The sequence below is a fragment of the Hetaerina americana genome, unplaced genomic scaffold (genome assembly GCF_022747635.1).
Source record: "Hetaerina americana unplaced genomic scaffold, ioHetAmer1.1.p SCAF_715, whole genome shotgun sequence".
Classification (NCBI taxonomy): Eukaryota; Metazoa; Arthropoda; class Insecta; order Odonata; family Calopterygidae; genus Hetaerina; species Hetaerina americana.
Genome location: NW_027287334.1, coordinates 1156 through 16724, shown reverse-complemented (window position 1 = coordinate 16724; position 15569 = coordinate 1156). Strand labels below are relative to the sequence as shown.

The following is a 15569-nucleotide window of genomic DNA, read 5'->3' as shown; positions in this document are numbered from 1 at the left end:
AGGATCATAAACAAAAGGATAGAGAGTAGGGCAAATGATTACTTCGGGGATGATCAGTTTGGGTTTAGGAAGGGGAGAGGAAGGGAGAGGGACTTTGAGTAAGGATGTTAAGAAAAGACTCGTAAAAACTTTGACATGGAGCGTAGCTATGTACGGTGCGGAAACGTGGTCATTGAAGCAGGAGGATAGACGTAGATTGGAGGCTTTTGAAATGTGGGTGTGGAGAAGAATGGAGAAGGTGAAATGGACAGAGAAGAAAACAAATGAGGAAGTACTTGGTATGGTGGGCGAAGAGAGGGGTTTCTTGGGAGCAATCCTATGAAGGCACGAAAAGTGGATGAAGGGGGTGTAGACCGGCAGTGGCATGTTGAAGACTGTGATAGAGGGTAGAATGTTGGGCAAAAGAGGAAAGGGAAGGAACAGGATAGGGATGTTGGACGGGATGAAGGGAGGAAGAAAGTACTCAGAAATGAAGAGGGACCTGATATAGAGTAGAATGATGGATTTTGTGTTTTGTTAGGAGTAATAAAATATTTGTTTGGTAGTTTTGTCCATCCAAAAACCTACCTTAACTGGTAGATTACCTTAAAAAAAAAATATATATATATATATATATATATATATATATATATATATATATATATATATATATATATATATATATATATATTATGTAAATGGCAGCCTATTGGTGATGTCCATGTTAAACTACTCTTCAGAATATTCCAGCGTACTTGTTACGTGCTCAATCTAGATAGAACTTATTTGTTGATGTGGAAATGTAAGTTATAGGTTTATAAAATGTCTATTTCAAAGTTTAGTCTATTTCAAAGGACATTGATATGCCGAAGATTACAAACCGCTGAGTAAAACGCTTTAGCTACAAGAACTTGAGAGTTGCTGTAAAACTTCCCTTATTTTGTCAGTGATGTAAAAGTGCTAACCATTCTCAGATTTCCATGGTTTGCTCATTTTTAGAGTTATATTGTTCTAGGTAAAGATGACACATATTCTTAAATTTCAATATTTCCTGTACACTCAGAATGAGTTACTTGTTCTTCGTATTTCCAGTAATTCAGCATTAACGTTTGCTGTAATTAAGCCTCCAATATTCTTGTACGTGTTCGAATATCACTAACTCCAGATGAAGGCTATGAGGCCACGTTACATCGATGCAAACAGTAAATGACATGCGGTCAATCATCAGTAGCATCCCGTGACGTTGACCATGTATCACATTGACCGTGTATCGGTTCGTGATAGCCGTGGAGCGATCATCCTCATGAATAATCCATCCGCCCTGAGGTATTCCGCGCACTCCTGGCGTCGTACAGTGACTGTGCATTAAGAAGCGCTGTTAATTTCAATAGCAATGGACTACTGGGTTGTACGGGCACAGGAAATGAAAATGTATCAGAATAGAAATCCAGGCTAGTGTTTACTGTGTAAATATCTGTAATCGCAAGGCGTAATGAATCGTCGCTTAGTATAACGAATTGATTTATTCTTAATTTCAGAACATTCAGCCTGCATTAATGAGAAAATTTAACTCTATCGTTATTCGGTGAGAGCCAGGGTCAAAATTCCACTAGAACCATGGTTGTGTTTAAGATGAGAATGACGTAGAGCTCCCATTCCCCGCAGTGCAAAGGGATCCCTCGCGGAAGTGGTCGCCACCACTTAAATGCCTCCCTGCATGGAACTCTCGAGAAATTTTTCGTATTTCAGTTCTGAATGTTTCAACGAGGAAAACTTTAGGTTGGAGTTCGGGCTACCACTACCGGTGTTGAGGCCACGCGATCCTGAGAAGGCTAAAGACGGATGTTCTAGTGGGGCATAAAAATAAGTCAAAATACATGAGGCTTAAACGAATTAAATTACAATTGAAGCCATTCTCTTAAGGCGTAGTTTGCAAGAGTTATATTAATTATAAGATTAGAAGTATATCCCCTTAGAAGTATATCCCCATTTCCTTATTATTTACCTTGTAATAAAAATGAAGTCTATGGTAATCTGTTAACTAATTTGCAAAGATCTAATGTTAACTCTTTCTGCGTAGTGAGGGAAGGACAATTTCAAATCATTTAATTCCATTACGTTAATGTGAGTGAATATCCCAACTCTAAAGACGTAATGGCACGACAGCTCGTATTTTGTTTTCTTAGATTCGAAATATGATGGTTGCCCTCCAGGCATTTCAACTATCCAGATGAAACCAGGTTGCTACAATATAAATGTTTGAATTATTATTGATTTATATATTTCTATGAAATTCGCTTTCTTCTAAGTAAATTTTTTTAAATATATTGTTAATATAAAATGATTATTAATTTTCATGAAAACTGTAACATGAAAAACTAGATTGGCTTTAATAATCGCTCGGTACAACACTGCCTTGACGAGTTAACATGAGAAATTTGTGATTTGCGTCACGATAGAAGGTGCAAGGTGACTTAAGGGAAATGAGGAATAGAAAGTAGGCAAAAAAGAGAGCATGAGTTTGCTTGTATGAGAAACTGCGTTCGATGCCGCATTCTCATGGAGGGTGCTTTCTTTGCGACTCGCCATGCCTCCTGCACTCCCACATTCTTTCCCTCTGCGGCGGAAGTTCGCCTCCCACGCGCTTTTACGACAGCCCTATCGACGCAAAGCCTTCTTAATTAAGAGAAACTTTCGCCTCGTTTCCTTCCCTCCCTTGTTTTTCAGTTTTTTAATCGAGCCGAGGCACTTCCTCCCGCGGATATTTACGACAATCAAGGATTTCCTTTTCTCCCGGGAACTTTAATTGGTTTGCCATTTTCCCCCCGGTGTTACCAGATTTTTTTTTAATCTCTCTTATATCTAGCGCTAAAATAGAGGACAGGAAGATTTTTGCCAAAAGACTTGATATTTCGACGTGATGATCCCGTAGGAGAGCAGTAGGTGCTCACCCTTTGAAGTAGATGCTATGCTTCTTAGCGCAAAGTTCGTCAAAAAGTTGTCGGGAAGCCAAAATGCTTAAATAAAGATGAAGCCAAAGAACTATTGGGGGCGTGGGAGCCGAAAAAATATTTTTCCAGTGGGCGTTTAGGAGAATTTTTTATGCATGAGAATAATTTTCTCCGGCCGTGTAGGGTTTAAAAAATGCAGTCGGTGTTTCTGAATGAATAATTTCTACTTAAATCATGTCAACTTAATATTTTTACGAGTGATCATTTTATATATTCGAGTTACTCATTATCTTTTTTTAAATGCTTAAACTCAAAGAGGGTGCAAGTATTAATGCGTTTCTTTTATTTTTAATTAAAAGTATACGCATAGTAATTGATCATAATTAATGTAGTATTAAAATTCTTATGTTGTCTCTGTCGTTTTCCGAAGAGAAAAATGGGTTAAATTTTAAAAAAAGTTCATAAACTAGACCCGATTTAACCATTTACCTATCTCAGAAGTGTTTTTTTTACCAAATTGGAAAAATTAGTTGTAACAGAATGAAAATATTTGCGTTAGACCAAGACAAATTCACAATCAGGAGGAAATTGATGACAAAGACGTTGAGTACGAATGTTAAGAAATGCTAGACATAAACAAGGCGCTGGAGCGTGGTCATGTCCGGCATGGTAACTGAAGCAGGATGATAGGCGTGGACTTCAGGCTTTTGAAATATGGGTGTGGAGAAGGATGGAAAAGATCCAGTGGACGGAAAGGGAAACGAAAGAGGAAGTGCTAGATATGGTAGGGGAGGAGAGGGGATTGTCGGAAGAAATTCAAAGGAGGCGGATAAAATGAATTCACAGCGTTTTTATTGGCGTTTGGTTGTTGAAGACCGAAAGAAGGGATGATGTTAGGCAGACGAGGGAATGGTAGTAAACCAAATTCCGTAACATTCAAACCGAATCTTCCTATCTGTCGCTTACTTCTTATAAGTTATTCCAGTTCTGTCTATATCGCTAGTTCTTTTAATTTTTTGATAACCTATCATTTCATTAACTGATACTTGCTTGAAAAGAAGTAGGCAGAGAATTTTTTTATTAATTCATTAATGTTTGACGGAATGGAAGGGAAAAGAATGAATGCAGAATTAAAGAGTATTTTTTTGTGTTGCTTTGTCGTTACATCCGAAACTATAGTTGTTCCCTTTCAGTAACTATCACTCAAGTAATTACCGCTATCCTTTAGGCATTCATTTATGTAGGGCATTTGTTTTACTTGTTTTCAGATAAATAATTCGTACCCATCATAATTATTGGAATCCTTAAAGTTGAAAGGCACTGTTCCCGAGGTACTTTTTCTGAACATTTTTCTAGGGTATTTCTTATTTTCATGATTCTTCATTGGTTGAGAGATGATTTTTTCTGTAGAGAGAGTCTTTTCACATCACTCACCATTTCTTAACTATTGCCTTTCTCCCCTTTAATTTTTCACGTGATTATTCTATTCCTTGAGCATTTGTCACTCAGGATATGACCTGCCTATCTAACCCGCCTCTTTTCATCTCCTCTCGATCTAAGATCTTATATATTTTCAAATTTTGACGTTTTTCTTTATCGGTTACTTATTAGGTCTTTTTATCTTTCCCGAAAGCCTCGTTACAGAAATGTCTAAATATATACATAATTTATAATGCATCTACTTATTACTCCAAGTTTCCATCCAGCATGGTAATTTGCTCCAAACCATGCATTTGGCCTAATTTTACTTATATTTTCGCGGGCAGTTTGGTCCGTGATCACCCTTGCGCCTTATTGAATCCTTCCTTAATTTTAGCAATCCTTCTTCTCATACCCTCCGTCCAATACTGGAATATCTCAATCCCAGACGACGCAAGTATCTCATTTTTTGTCTCGTTTGTCTAGTCCATACTAGTCTTGTAATAATTTAAACTGTTACGTATTCTCCCCGACATATATGATTGTCACTTGTAGGTAATGGTATGTGCCGTGAGTCTTATAACAAGTATAAAGTCACATTTTTCCATTGATATGTACCTTATGAATCAGCCCTTCCTTTTCTTCTGGTTTCAACCAAATTTTTAGACAAAATCTTTCTGTCTTTATAGCCCATCCTTCCGTCAACTGCTACTTAAGCGACGTTGAAAATTAGGGTTGCCTGATAATTGTTTATCTTTAAATGCCTCAATTCGTGAACAGTTCTTCCTTCCATCTTTGAGAAAATCCCAAGATTCGGATGACAGACATCCTCCTAGTTAGTCTAAAACACTTCCACAACATGGAATCGGAAGTGCAAATTTAGGACGTAGCTGCAAGTTTAGCTGCCCCAACCGACACGAAGAGGAAAGCATTCGGAAAACTCTTTACGAGTTAGCGTTTTACGTTCGCAATTATTATATTTTTGAATAGGCCAATTGTAGTAGAAAAAGTTATTTGCACGAGGGCCCTTCGTGGTGATGAAATCCCATTTCTCTAGCGAGCACGAATGGCCATTAATTGGCGACGCGGCGTGCACTGTAGACGTCCGGCATAAACGGCGTCGTTAACTTTTCGCTGGCGTCGTGATGGTACATGGACGGCGGCATCAAAGGAAATGCACAGTGGCGGAAGTGGTGAGCGGTCCGTGGTCCTCTCCGTGCCCCAGAGGGCACTCGCGGGTAAGGGAGTGACGAGCCTTCCCGGACGGGCCGAGAAGGATCGGAATCAGAATGGAGGAAGAGACGCAACGGCTCGCATTTACGAGTTATATAGGGGTCCATTCACGGGGCAATCTCACGGGCGGGTAGAGAGCCTTGTTTCGACGCAGTGGTACAGGATTAAATCATGGTGTAAATGCTCAAGGATGGCGATGGTGCCCAAGGGTGGGAGGGAGTGCGATGGTTGAGGGGGTAAGCGGAGAGTGGTGCGGCTGTGAAACGGATAAAACTAACCTGGAAGGGGAGGAGCCGTAGAGGGGTGTGTATCGGGATGGTGAGAAGCGGCGCGCCGTTTCCATGGTGCCGGGGGGGGGAAGGGGGTTGTTGCCATCTATGACGGCGAGATTTATTCGTTGCCACCGAAGGCGGGTGAAACAGTCGGCCGGGACGAATGCGAGTGGAGGTGGGAATGACGAGGGAATGGGGGGGGGGGTCAGCGCACAGAAGAGAACAATTAAAGAGAAAACCACACTTCTGAGAATGCCAATTTCATGAAGATATTTCTTGCTAAGAGTAATAATGGGAGTACACAATTTTTTTTCTATACCCCCTCCTTAGTATACAGGTGTGTTTTTCCCCAGTTCTAAAAATTTAAATTCAGAGAGACAGCCATTGTTTAATCGCAAAATGTATATTTTCCTCTGAAGAATGATATGAATTGATTTAAGGATTGCTTCTAAATAGATTAATTATATTAAAAATATTAATGAAAAAGAAGCATTATGTTGCCGAAAAGATTGGGATACGTGATATCCGATTAACCAGTTACATAGGCGAAGGTCGCTGAGAGGACTCCCAATATATCGTAGGTGGTGCTATGTTCTGCAAAATAAATTCATCCTTAATGGGAAATATGAAAAACTATTTTCAATATTGAAACTTGCAATTCCCGACACTTAATTTTTGATATTATCCTTCAGGCGTTCAAATTCCTAATAAAAACTGCCTGTGGTTTGCTATTAAGTAAACGAGATATGGAGTGCTCGTGCTCAGATTTTTAAAATGGATCCCCACTCCCCATTTCCAACACAAAAATTGAAAAGTAGGTCAGCATCAGATTTTGAACGAAAAAACTGGATATCTCCGTAAGTAGAATATATGTGATAGATAAATAAGTTTATTTTATAAAACAATCGGCCTCATTCATTTACGCTTGTAAAAATGTTACGAAAGTTTCAATTATTTTTATAATGGCAGGATTTTCACATTGGAAGGACGAACTTTTATTGGACCTGACCATTCCGTAAAATATCTCTGTAATGGGTTAGGTAATGTTTAACTGCAGCTGTTGGCCTTCCGCTCCATTAATATAAACACACTGCTCCATGGACGCGTTTGCTGCTATGGCACGCGAACGTTTCGGAGTCGCCACCGTGGGAAAAGAATGCGAATGGCTCGACTGTAGTCGAAATATCGCTTTCCCATTGTTATTTCTCTCTTTTTTTTCAAAATCCTAAAGAAGACATGGCCTCTCGCAATGCATTCAAACAATTTATGTAATAAGGCCCGTTCGAATTTTGTGTCAAGAGTTTTGAAATGTGCACGAAAACAAAGGTTAAAAAAGAAAAATGGCCTTAAATCTCAAAAGGAATATCTGGTTCTTTGATGACTCAACGGTTCAGCTCAACTCATGAATCAACGGTTACTAATATTTATTCTATTGAATGCAGTAAACAGGATGTGCCGGCCTTTGCTAATAAAGTTTTCGCTGTCACGCAGAAATGGATATTGATTCAGTTTTTGATAATGTAAAATCATAGCAGTATATGAAACGGAGTAGGTAATTTAATTTGTTAAATACTTTTTCAAATAAACTATGAAAATACATAACCAACACTTCGTCTGTAGAAAACTTAATTACTTTTTATTCAACAGTACCTACTTAGATTCTAATTTTTCCTACTTAAATTATCAATTAGATTTCGAAGACGGGAAGAGATTTCATTTTAACGCTATAAAATTTCATTCAAAGTTCTCCACTACTCACATTCAATTCTAAAATTTTGACTACTATTAACAAACCACTAAATCTTGAGTTTTTTTGTTGAGATTTCGGAAATCAATTAAGTTCATTGTAAACGTCGGAGTATTGGTGTAAGGAAAATATCGTCTTTTCAAAAATAATATTTTCTGCTTATGTTCCGTCATCAGAATTAACAGCAATTTTTCTGCATAGATTTTCTTTAAACTCTCATTTATACTGTTGAGTTCACCACGAATTTATGGGTACAATTTCAAGTGAACTTCTTTTATATTACTTTATCATATGCTTTCTTGTTTTCCTGTTCCCTTATCTTTTGAAATAGATTAATTAAAGGCAATTAGGAAACACAATTTAGGTAACGATTCTTTTATATTGTTGATGGAGAGAACTTCGGTTTGTAGAGCTTTGACATTGAACAATCTTCGAGTTACTCCGTATTTATTTATTTATTTATTACAGTTACCCATTCCCAATTTAAAGCAAACATAATTATATGTTAATTGCGTCATTATTTCTATTTATAGTTGTTGCTTTAGCTTCATCATTTTACGTAAAATCTGTAAAGTACATTTAATGTCTGTTGGTTTATTTTGCAGATTTTAATTTCAGAAGAAAGTTATTGTAAAACTGCATTGTTATGCTTGTATATGAACTGATTTGTCATTATGTAAAATTTTATATACACAAGGAGTTGCGTACATTCTTCTGCTCCTGGTGCCTAAGTGTTGCTTCTTTTAAAGCTTAAAAATATACGCAGAAGTCAACTCGTGTGAATATTCAATCTATAGTTATTTTCCAGATGTAAACACAAACATAATTTACATTTGATTTAAATGTGAAATAAGCAGTTCAGGAAGTGAAGAGTTGTTGAAATAGCAATAGTATCATGAGCAAGGGTGTCTTAATAAAAAAATTAAAAGCAATGTGGACAAAGTGAATGACTTAAGTTCAAATGAATGCCATGTAATTAAGTGGCGAAGGTGGCCGTTTTTAGATATACTTAGCACGTTGCTTCGTTGCCGTTATGACACATTTTTATCCCAGTTTTGCATAAATGTAGATACGAGGCTTCCACGGGAAAAAAAAATTCTCCTAAGTTATCGACATATGCCAATAACGATGCAACCTCCTTCGTTTGCGTTTCTCATAAGTAGTTAACTTATATGTCCCAGTAAAAATCTGAATGTTAATTTGTAAATTTCAAGCGCATTACGGACATGAGCTCTTGTATGCACTCGTACTCTGTGCAAACTCCAGCGTATAGCCAATAATTTAATAATCTTTGAGGGTTTTTTAACAGTAGAGTTCCTTCTACTTAACAATAGTTGTCTCATTTTTCTCTTTATCTTTTTCTTTATTTTATTTTTTTGCCTAATAGGATTATTTTCCCATCCTTGACAAAGCCTGTATTGTCTAGGCGAGCTTTATAATCTACGTGACCACCTATTTTATTTTGACCTATCTTTTCTTTATTCATCTCCAATGGAATGATATAATCAGAAAGTAACATACAGGTACATGTATTGCCTAAAAACCCAGATATTTATGTTAGTAACTCGAAGAATCTTTATAAACTTTGAATTAATTTCTTTCTTGTCTAATTACAAGCTGATGATTCCTTACCTTTCTAATTAATATTAACTGCTAAACCTCTCACGGAGCCCCTAAAATAAAATAAAACTGTTTTTTAACATCTGAGTGGAAAATATTTCTTTGACGGTTGTATTTATTTCGACCAAAGAAATATTTTCCTCCCAGTTTACACTTTCTTCTCATTCATAAGACTTTTACAGCTAAAAATTATAAAACATTTAGCTAATTTCATTTAAATTCGAAATACTTGGTATTTTCTTGTATCTATTTATCTTCTTCATTTTGATTAGAGAATGAATAAAGTTTTTAGACTGCGATAATAATAGGAATTACTTACTTTCAACAGGTTTATTTTCTTTATTTAAATTTGTGCATGATAAACATGCCTATTCTCATTACCGCCTCTCGTGCTCTTCCCAATCTCTCCTTCACATGACGTTCTTGCCACATTCCGCTACAGCCATGCCTCATTTCCACTAACATCGGAGGTGCCAACTTGATCAATTGACAAACGTTCCCACTGTCTTTAAGTAACTCAGAACTAACCTCTCTAAGAAATTTATTTTGAGCTAGTGAAAAGCGCTTTAGTAGAATCCACACCGATATACCCTATGAGTTTGTATACATTTTCACATACTATATTTATCCAAAATCAGTGATAATTACACTTTACATATTTCTACCGATAAATATTTTATCGGTAGGAATATGTAAAGAATGTATCGAAAATAAAAATTTCTACCGAGAAAATAATACCGATATATGACGATCGCTCAAATGCAAGTATGTAATAAGGAACAACTATAAATCTCACATCTATAGTTTCAAGTGCGCTATACGTCTTTTAACAATTTTCAATAGCTAGAAGTAACCATTTTTCAATAAAATTACAAACGATAATACTACGTTAGATAAAATGTCATGTATGCAAAAAATTTCAAAGAATAAAAATAAATTATTTTCAATTGCCTTAAGAATAATGCACTACAAGGATAAGCTGATTAGACGACTAAATAAAACTTTTGTGAAGGATTTTTTTCGAAAACAAACAGTAAAAATTGATGCATGTTTCATTGCAAGTGTTTCAGATGAGTTCAATTGGATATGCACATATATAGCCAATACATACTGGTCTCATTTGTGTGTATATATTATATTTTTCATGTATTTTTAAATATATTTTTATATGTATTTTTAAATGTTTTTTAAATGTATGTAAACCCTAGCAGCCGGAGCCCCTTCTCTATCGGGTGTAGAGGCCCTTCTTTCCGTTGCAGGAGAATACCCTGCGGCCATGCAGCACGGGGGCCAGGCCCACCACCGATCCTCGCACCTCTACTGCCTCATATTCTGCGTCTGCCTGCTGCTCCTGAGCCCCTAACACCTGAGCGACCCAGCCTCTTAGACCCGCCGCCGAGGCCTGCCTTCGTCGGCGGCATCCGGGCGGAGGGCACCCCTGGCCGGCGACTCCCTCGAGTGAGGGGCTCTTCTGACGACGGCGGCAGCGAGTCGAAACGCGAACTTCGCACCGTGAACTCTGGACGGAGGTTCGCGCTGCTAAGAAAAGACTGTGTGGTTTCGAGGTTTTTTTTTGAATACCTTGGAAAACGGTGCTTCACAAAGAGATTACATTTTTCTAGGAAAAGATTTTTTGAGAAAATGTTGACAAAATATGTGACGTGTGCGAAGGAATTTCACCGTCGACTTATAATTTTCACATTGGGTGGAAATTTAGGAAATGCTGCTATGTACTACCTTCGTCTGAAGATGTAAATGATTGATCCCTTATTCGCGCGTCAGTTGTTTATATTGAAGAACATTTCCAATTCTCCGAGCCTATGAATATAATCTCATCCCGAGTCAGTTTGCGTCAAATGTCAGAATTACATAGTGCGCAAAGCCGACATCCGGGTGCGCTCACTCACATTAATCCTCAAGATTCTGATGGCACGAAAAGAGATTTTGAGAAGTGTAGTTATGGTGTTAGAATTATTGTGCGAGCATTCCTATTCATTTGTTAATGTTCATGTTATTATGTCGCCTGGAACGTTGATGAAGGTGTCCGGGTTTTATGGAGTCCCGTTAACAACCAGGTGCCACATTGGGCCCTTTCTCGGGACTAGGATGAATGAGAGGTAACTCATCTATGCACTTTACCAGGTTTCTGGCAGCGCATAAAAAGCATGTTAAACCTTCAAGACATTGTGGAAAATCCCACATGGAATGTTACTGACGTCTCGGTACATGTGAAAATTATATACTGGTGAATATATTTTGTGTTAAATTGGTGAGGCCACAGAGTTTGCCGGGCGGGCAAATCCATCCCGGGAGGGAGTGGAGCGATTGAAGAACGAGAGAGCGGCAAGCCCTCTCCAAACTTCCGAATGAAAAGATAATATTTTCAGAGGCATTGGAACTCTAAAAGAAGTAATTTTCCATTGCTTGGAAAATAGGAATAAAGCATGTAAGAAAAAAATATATATATAAGTATATAATTAAATGGATATATAAATGTATTTAAGTGTGTGACAGGCAAAGTTTGAATCAGTATTCGAATATTTTGGGATAACGGGAGTTTTCGAATGCATTTTCGCCTCGAAAAATGTACGCTGACTAGCAAGGGCTACGGTAAATAAAATTCTGTTAACGTAAACGAGTGATTGCTAACGGAAACGATGTGTTCCAGCGTGTTATGAAATTCCGCATTTATTTACTACAGAGTACGACAAAGATAATCAGTCATATAGGAAAGTTTATTATCTCTCGTTGTATAAGGACAAAAGGAAAAACTTTGAGGTACTTGTGTATGCATTCCCTTATTTTCACCGTTTGTCTCTCTCTCTACATATATGTTAACCGTCTCTTTATAAGAGCCCCACTTTCAATGAAGTAATGATTGGATTAATAAATATCAGCAGGACACTAATTCTCTGTATGATTATTTTTCTTTGGCGGAACAAAAGATATAACAAAAATGTGTGCGTGTTCTTTTCGATTTTCGTTGTAATGAAGTACCAGTCCGTTTTCTTCTTCACCAGCGATTTGAAAGTAGAATCGGTGTTTTTTCAAACGAAATGAAGACACTTCTGTTCCATTTCCGCTGTTTTTAACTAGGGAAGAGTGTTTGTGTGAATGTTTCCAGTGCCCATTTGCCTCGAGGGACGCCTCTCCGTGTCACCGGGACCACCCGGCCCGGTCATCGGAAGTGCACTGGAATCAAAAACAATCAGTCTTTTGTGCTTCCCCCTCTCGCCGTGTCCTTGCGGACGTTTCCTTGGAGTGAAATAGTGGACCGGACTGCGCGCGCCCGTATGGACGTGCAAGTGATTCCGCCCTCCGGACGGGCAAGCCTCATGGTCTCCCGTGGCGCTCAGTGAAAGTGGTTGTCAGCCAGCAGTTGGAAAGCCCAGAATATCCGACCTGGTAAGTGCTTCACTTTTATTTTACCTTAGCTCGATATGTGAATGCAATTGAAGCATTCCTTCGTAAACAATCACCACAGCGATGAAATCTTTTTTATGGGGGGTTAGTCTTATGGGGGAGCGTAAAGAAAACCTCGTGCCGAGCCCAAATTTGACGTGGGGATTCCACACGTTCAAGGTATGTATAGGGCCTATCATTTTGCTGTAACTGGTTTTTTCAGAAACACCTAGTCCGCGAATGATCGCAAATATGAGAAAGTCTGTGATTTTCCATTCCATGGATTTTAACCAGATCCGTCCAGTTTGTAGTCGAGCACCCTACCCGCTAGGTTACCCTCAACAGTACCACTTCAAATCCAAGCGACTTGATTCCGTCACTTAAACACGATCCAAATCCAAAAGATATTATGAAATTATTGGATTCAGGATTCAAACACCATAATTCGTTTCATCAATCATGTAATTTTTATTTGCGTACGTATTAGTATTATTATTGCTGCATAAAACGCACATTAAAATCAGTGCATGTACTCGTATATATGCATTTTGGCGATTTATTGTTTCCCTTCACAGAATTCATAAATATTGTAGGAATTAAAAAAACGTTTGCAATATATCAATGACTTTCTAAACATTTTTGGCGGAGTCGCCGATGTTGCATGAATTCAATTGAATCGCATTTCAGTCAGAGGTGTATTGCCACATTTTTTATTATTCTAGGTTATTTAATCATATGAACATATCCATGTATATTGCTTGCACTTAAACTAATAAGCTCACTCCTCTCATTACTGTCATTTGCCCATTGTCTATTGCCCATTAGCTACAAGGTAGGATAAAAAATATGGCTGAATACATTTAATTTTTTTTATTGAACTAATTGGTACAAATCGTTAGTAGCTCTCGAAATAGCACCATTGCGCTTCGGCACAGCGCGCATAACACGATTCCCACTACGCGTATGCTTTCTGGAACTCACTTTCCGGGATCCCGTTCAGAGATACCGTCACGGATCCTTGGACATCTTCTACGGAGCTCTATCGGTTTCCCTTGAGATCCACGTAAGATAATCACATTGCCAAGGAAATTTGGGTTTTCTTGAACACAGTTCCGGATTTCCAGGGAAATCTACTGACGATCACTTTTTGTTCGTCACACAAGACTCTTGGCACAAACTTGGCGCACACCTATCGCATGGCCAAATCCTCGGAAGTAATTCTACCGTACGGAATCCCTAACACATACACAATCAGACGAATGTTTGTGCGCCGGTCGGAGTTCAGGAACGCCTTTACTTTCGCCGCATTTTTATCAATCTTTGAATTTGACGAGTAACCGGCGCGCTGGTCGTCTTCAACAAGCTCCCGCCGCTACCGGAAAAAGATTTTGCCACTCGAACACTGTTAAGCGGCTAATGGAAGCATCCCCGTAGCCGTCCTTAATCATTTCGAGGATATCCGTTGCGGTTTTCCCGAGTTTGACACAGAATTTTATTACATAGCGCTGCTCGAGATTTAGCTCCATCTTGGATCGCGACGTCAATTCCAAACAGAGGTTCACGGAAATCGATGTGGTTACTCTCCGATTGCTCGTGGGCAACTGAAAAACATATCAATCTTTTTGAAAGGATCTCCACTACCACGAACAGGTTATTCGAACCCTCTTCGCCGCTCCGTTCGCGGTACAGAAGTGCAGTCCTATTAATTTTTGATCCTACTATGTATGTACTACCAATGAATAAATATACCTTAACACGCATAGGAATTGGTTTGCCCGTCATCAGGAAAACTGAGCAAACCTCGAGGAACTGGATCGTCCTTCCAACTGCTGCACTAGGCTTTTCTGCTTTTTGTTCTTCCTCCTGGAAAACAGGGAGTTTGAGAGTGTATTGGTACTAAATTCGTATCTTTCTCCGTCAACGCTGCAAAATAGGAGCCACTGACCGCTACGGTCGAGTGCTTCCTAGATCAGCCATAGCCATTAACTGTTGTCTTTATTCTCCCGTCGCTGGGCCTTTGGATTCTGATCTGGGGATGGAGTGACAATCTCGACGCCATGCATTCGCCTCCCGCCCACTCATCCAGAATAACAAACCAAAGTTTTGCGTTTCAGCGGCCCCTTCCTCGCGCCAGGCGATCTCTCGTACATTCTCCGCAGGAGCGAGAGCGGGGCCATTCACCGCCGGCCAATAAACTGCTCGTCCCAAAGTTTCCAAAGCGCATCCCCCCTTTTCCTTCTCATTCCACGCTGCCCTCCCCTCGCTACGTCCATCCGATCCGTTCTTGCCCTTCTTCGCCACACTCTCCAACCGCCAATCCCACCGTTGTACCGCACCAATTCAAGTCTAATGCGGTGAGGCTGGAATCCCAAAGGGGGCGGGAATGAAAAGAGCCATCTCCCATTCCCGTGGAGGAGCGAGGGGAGTGGAAAGTATTGCGCCATCCGTCTCTCATTCCGCGTTCCGTTTTACGGAGAGCACATTCTGCCGGCTCTCCACCTCTCCAAATGGGAGTCGCCGCTCCGGTGTCTGCGCTTTTGACAGCTGCCCGCTCTCCTGGTTGCCTCGATCCTTTTCCCATTTCTGTTGTGCCGGCCGCATCAGGGGTTTGGCGGTATGGTTACTAGAATTCCTTCCCTTGCCAAATACTTGCACGGCTAAATCCTCTGGCAGCTACTACATTTTCACGACGGTTTTCAATCAATTGTAATTATATTTTTCCCTGTCATAGCTAATTATAAAATATAAGTTATTTCTTCAATAACTCAATCAAATGTTCTGTATTATGAATCTACGTGACTTATTGCAAATAGCGTTTTTAGAATCATTATTGGTGCTCATATTGCATCTCTTGAAAGCTTTGGAGATGAGGGCACGTCTTAGGGCTTATTGTTCATTTGCTTGGAACAATTTGTATGTAAAGATATAAACATCACATCTCAAGAG

General features: G+C 39.1%; 1 protein-coding gene across 1 annotated transcript in view; it reads left to right on the top strand.

The window, feature by feature from the left end:
* LOC139697294 (uncharacterized) overlaps positions 1-12004 on the top strand; it is a 46524-nt gene extending 34520 nt beyond the window's left edge. The window contains exon 4 of the mRNA XM_071595954.1: positions 10481-12004. Within this exon, the coding sequence (XP_071452055.1) occupies positions 10481-10584 (104 nt within the window). The 3' untranslated portion in view covers positions 10585-12004. The remainder of the gene's footprint in view (positions 1-10480) is intronic.
* The last annotated feature ends 3565 nt before the right edge of the window (positions 12005-15569 follow it).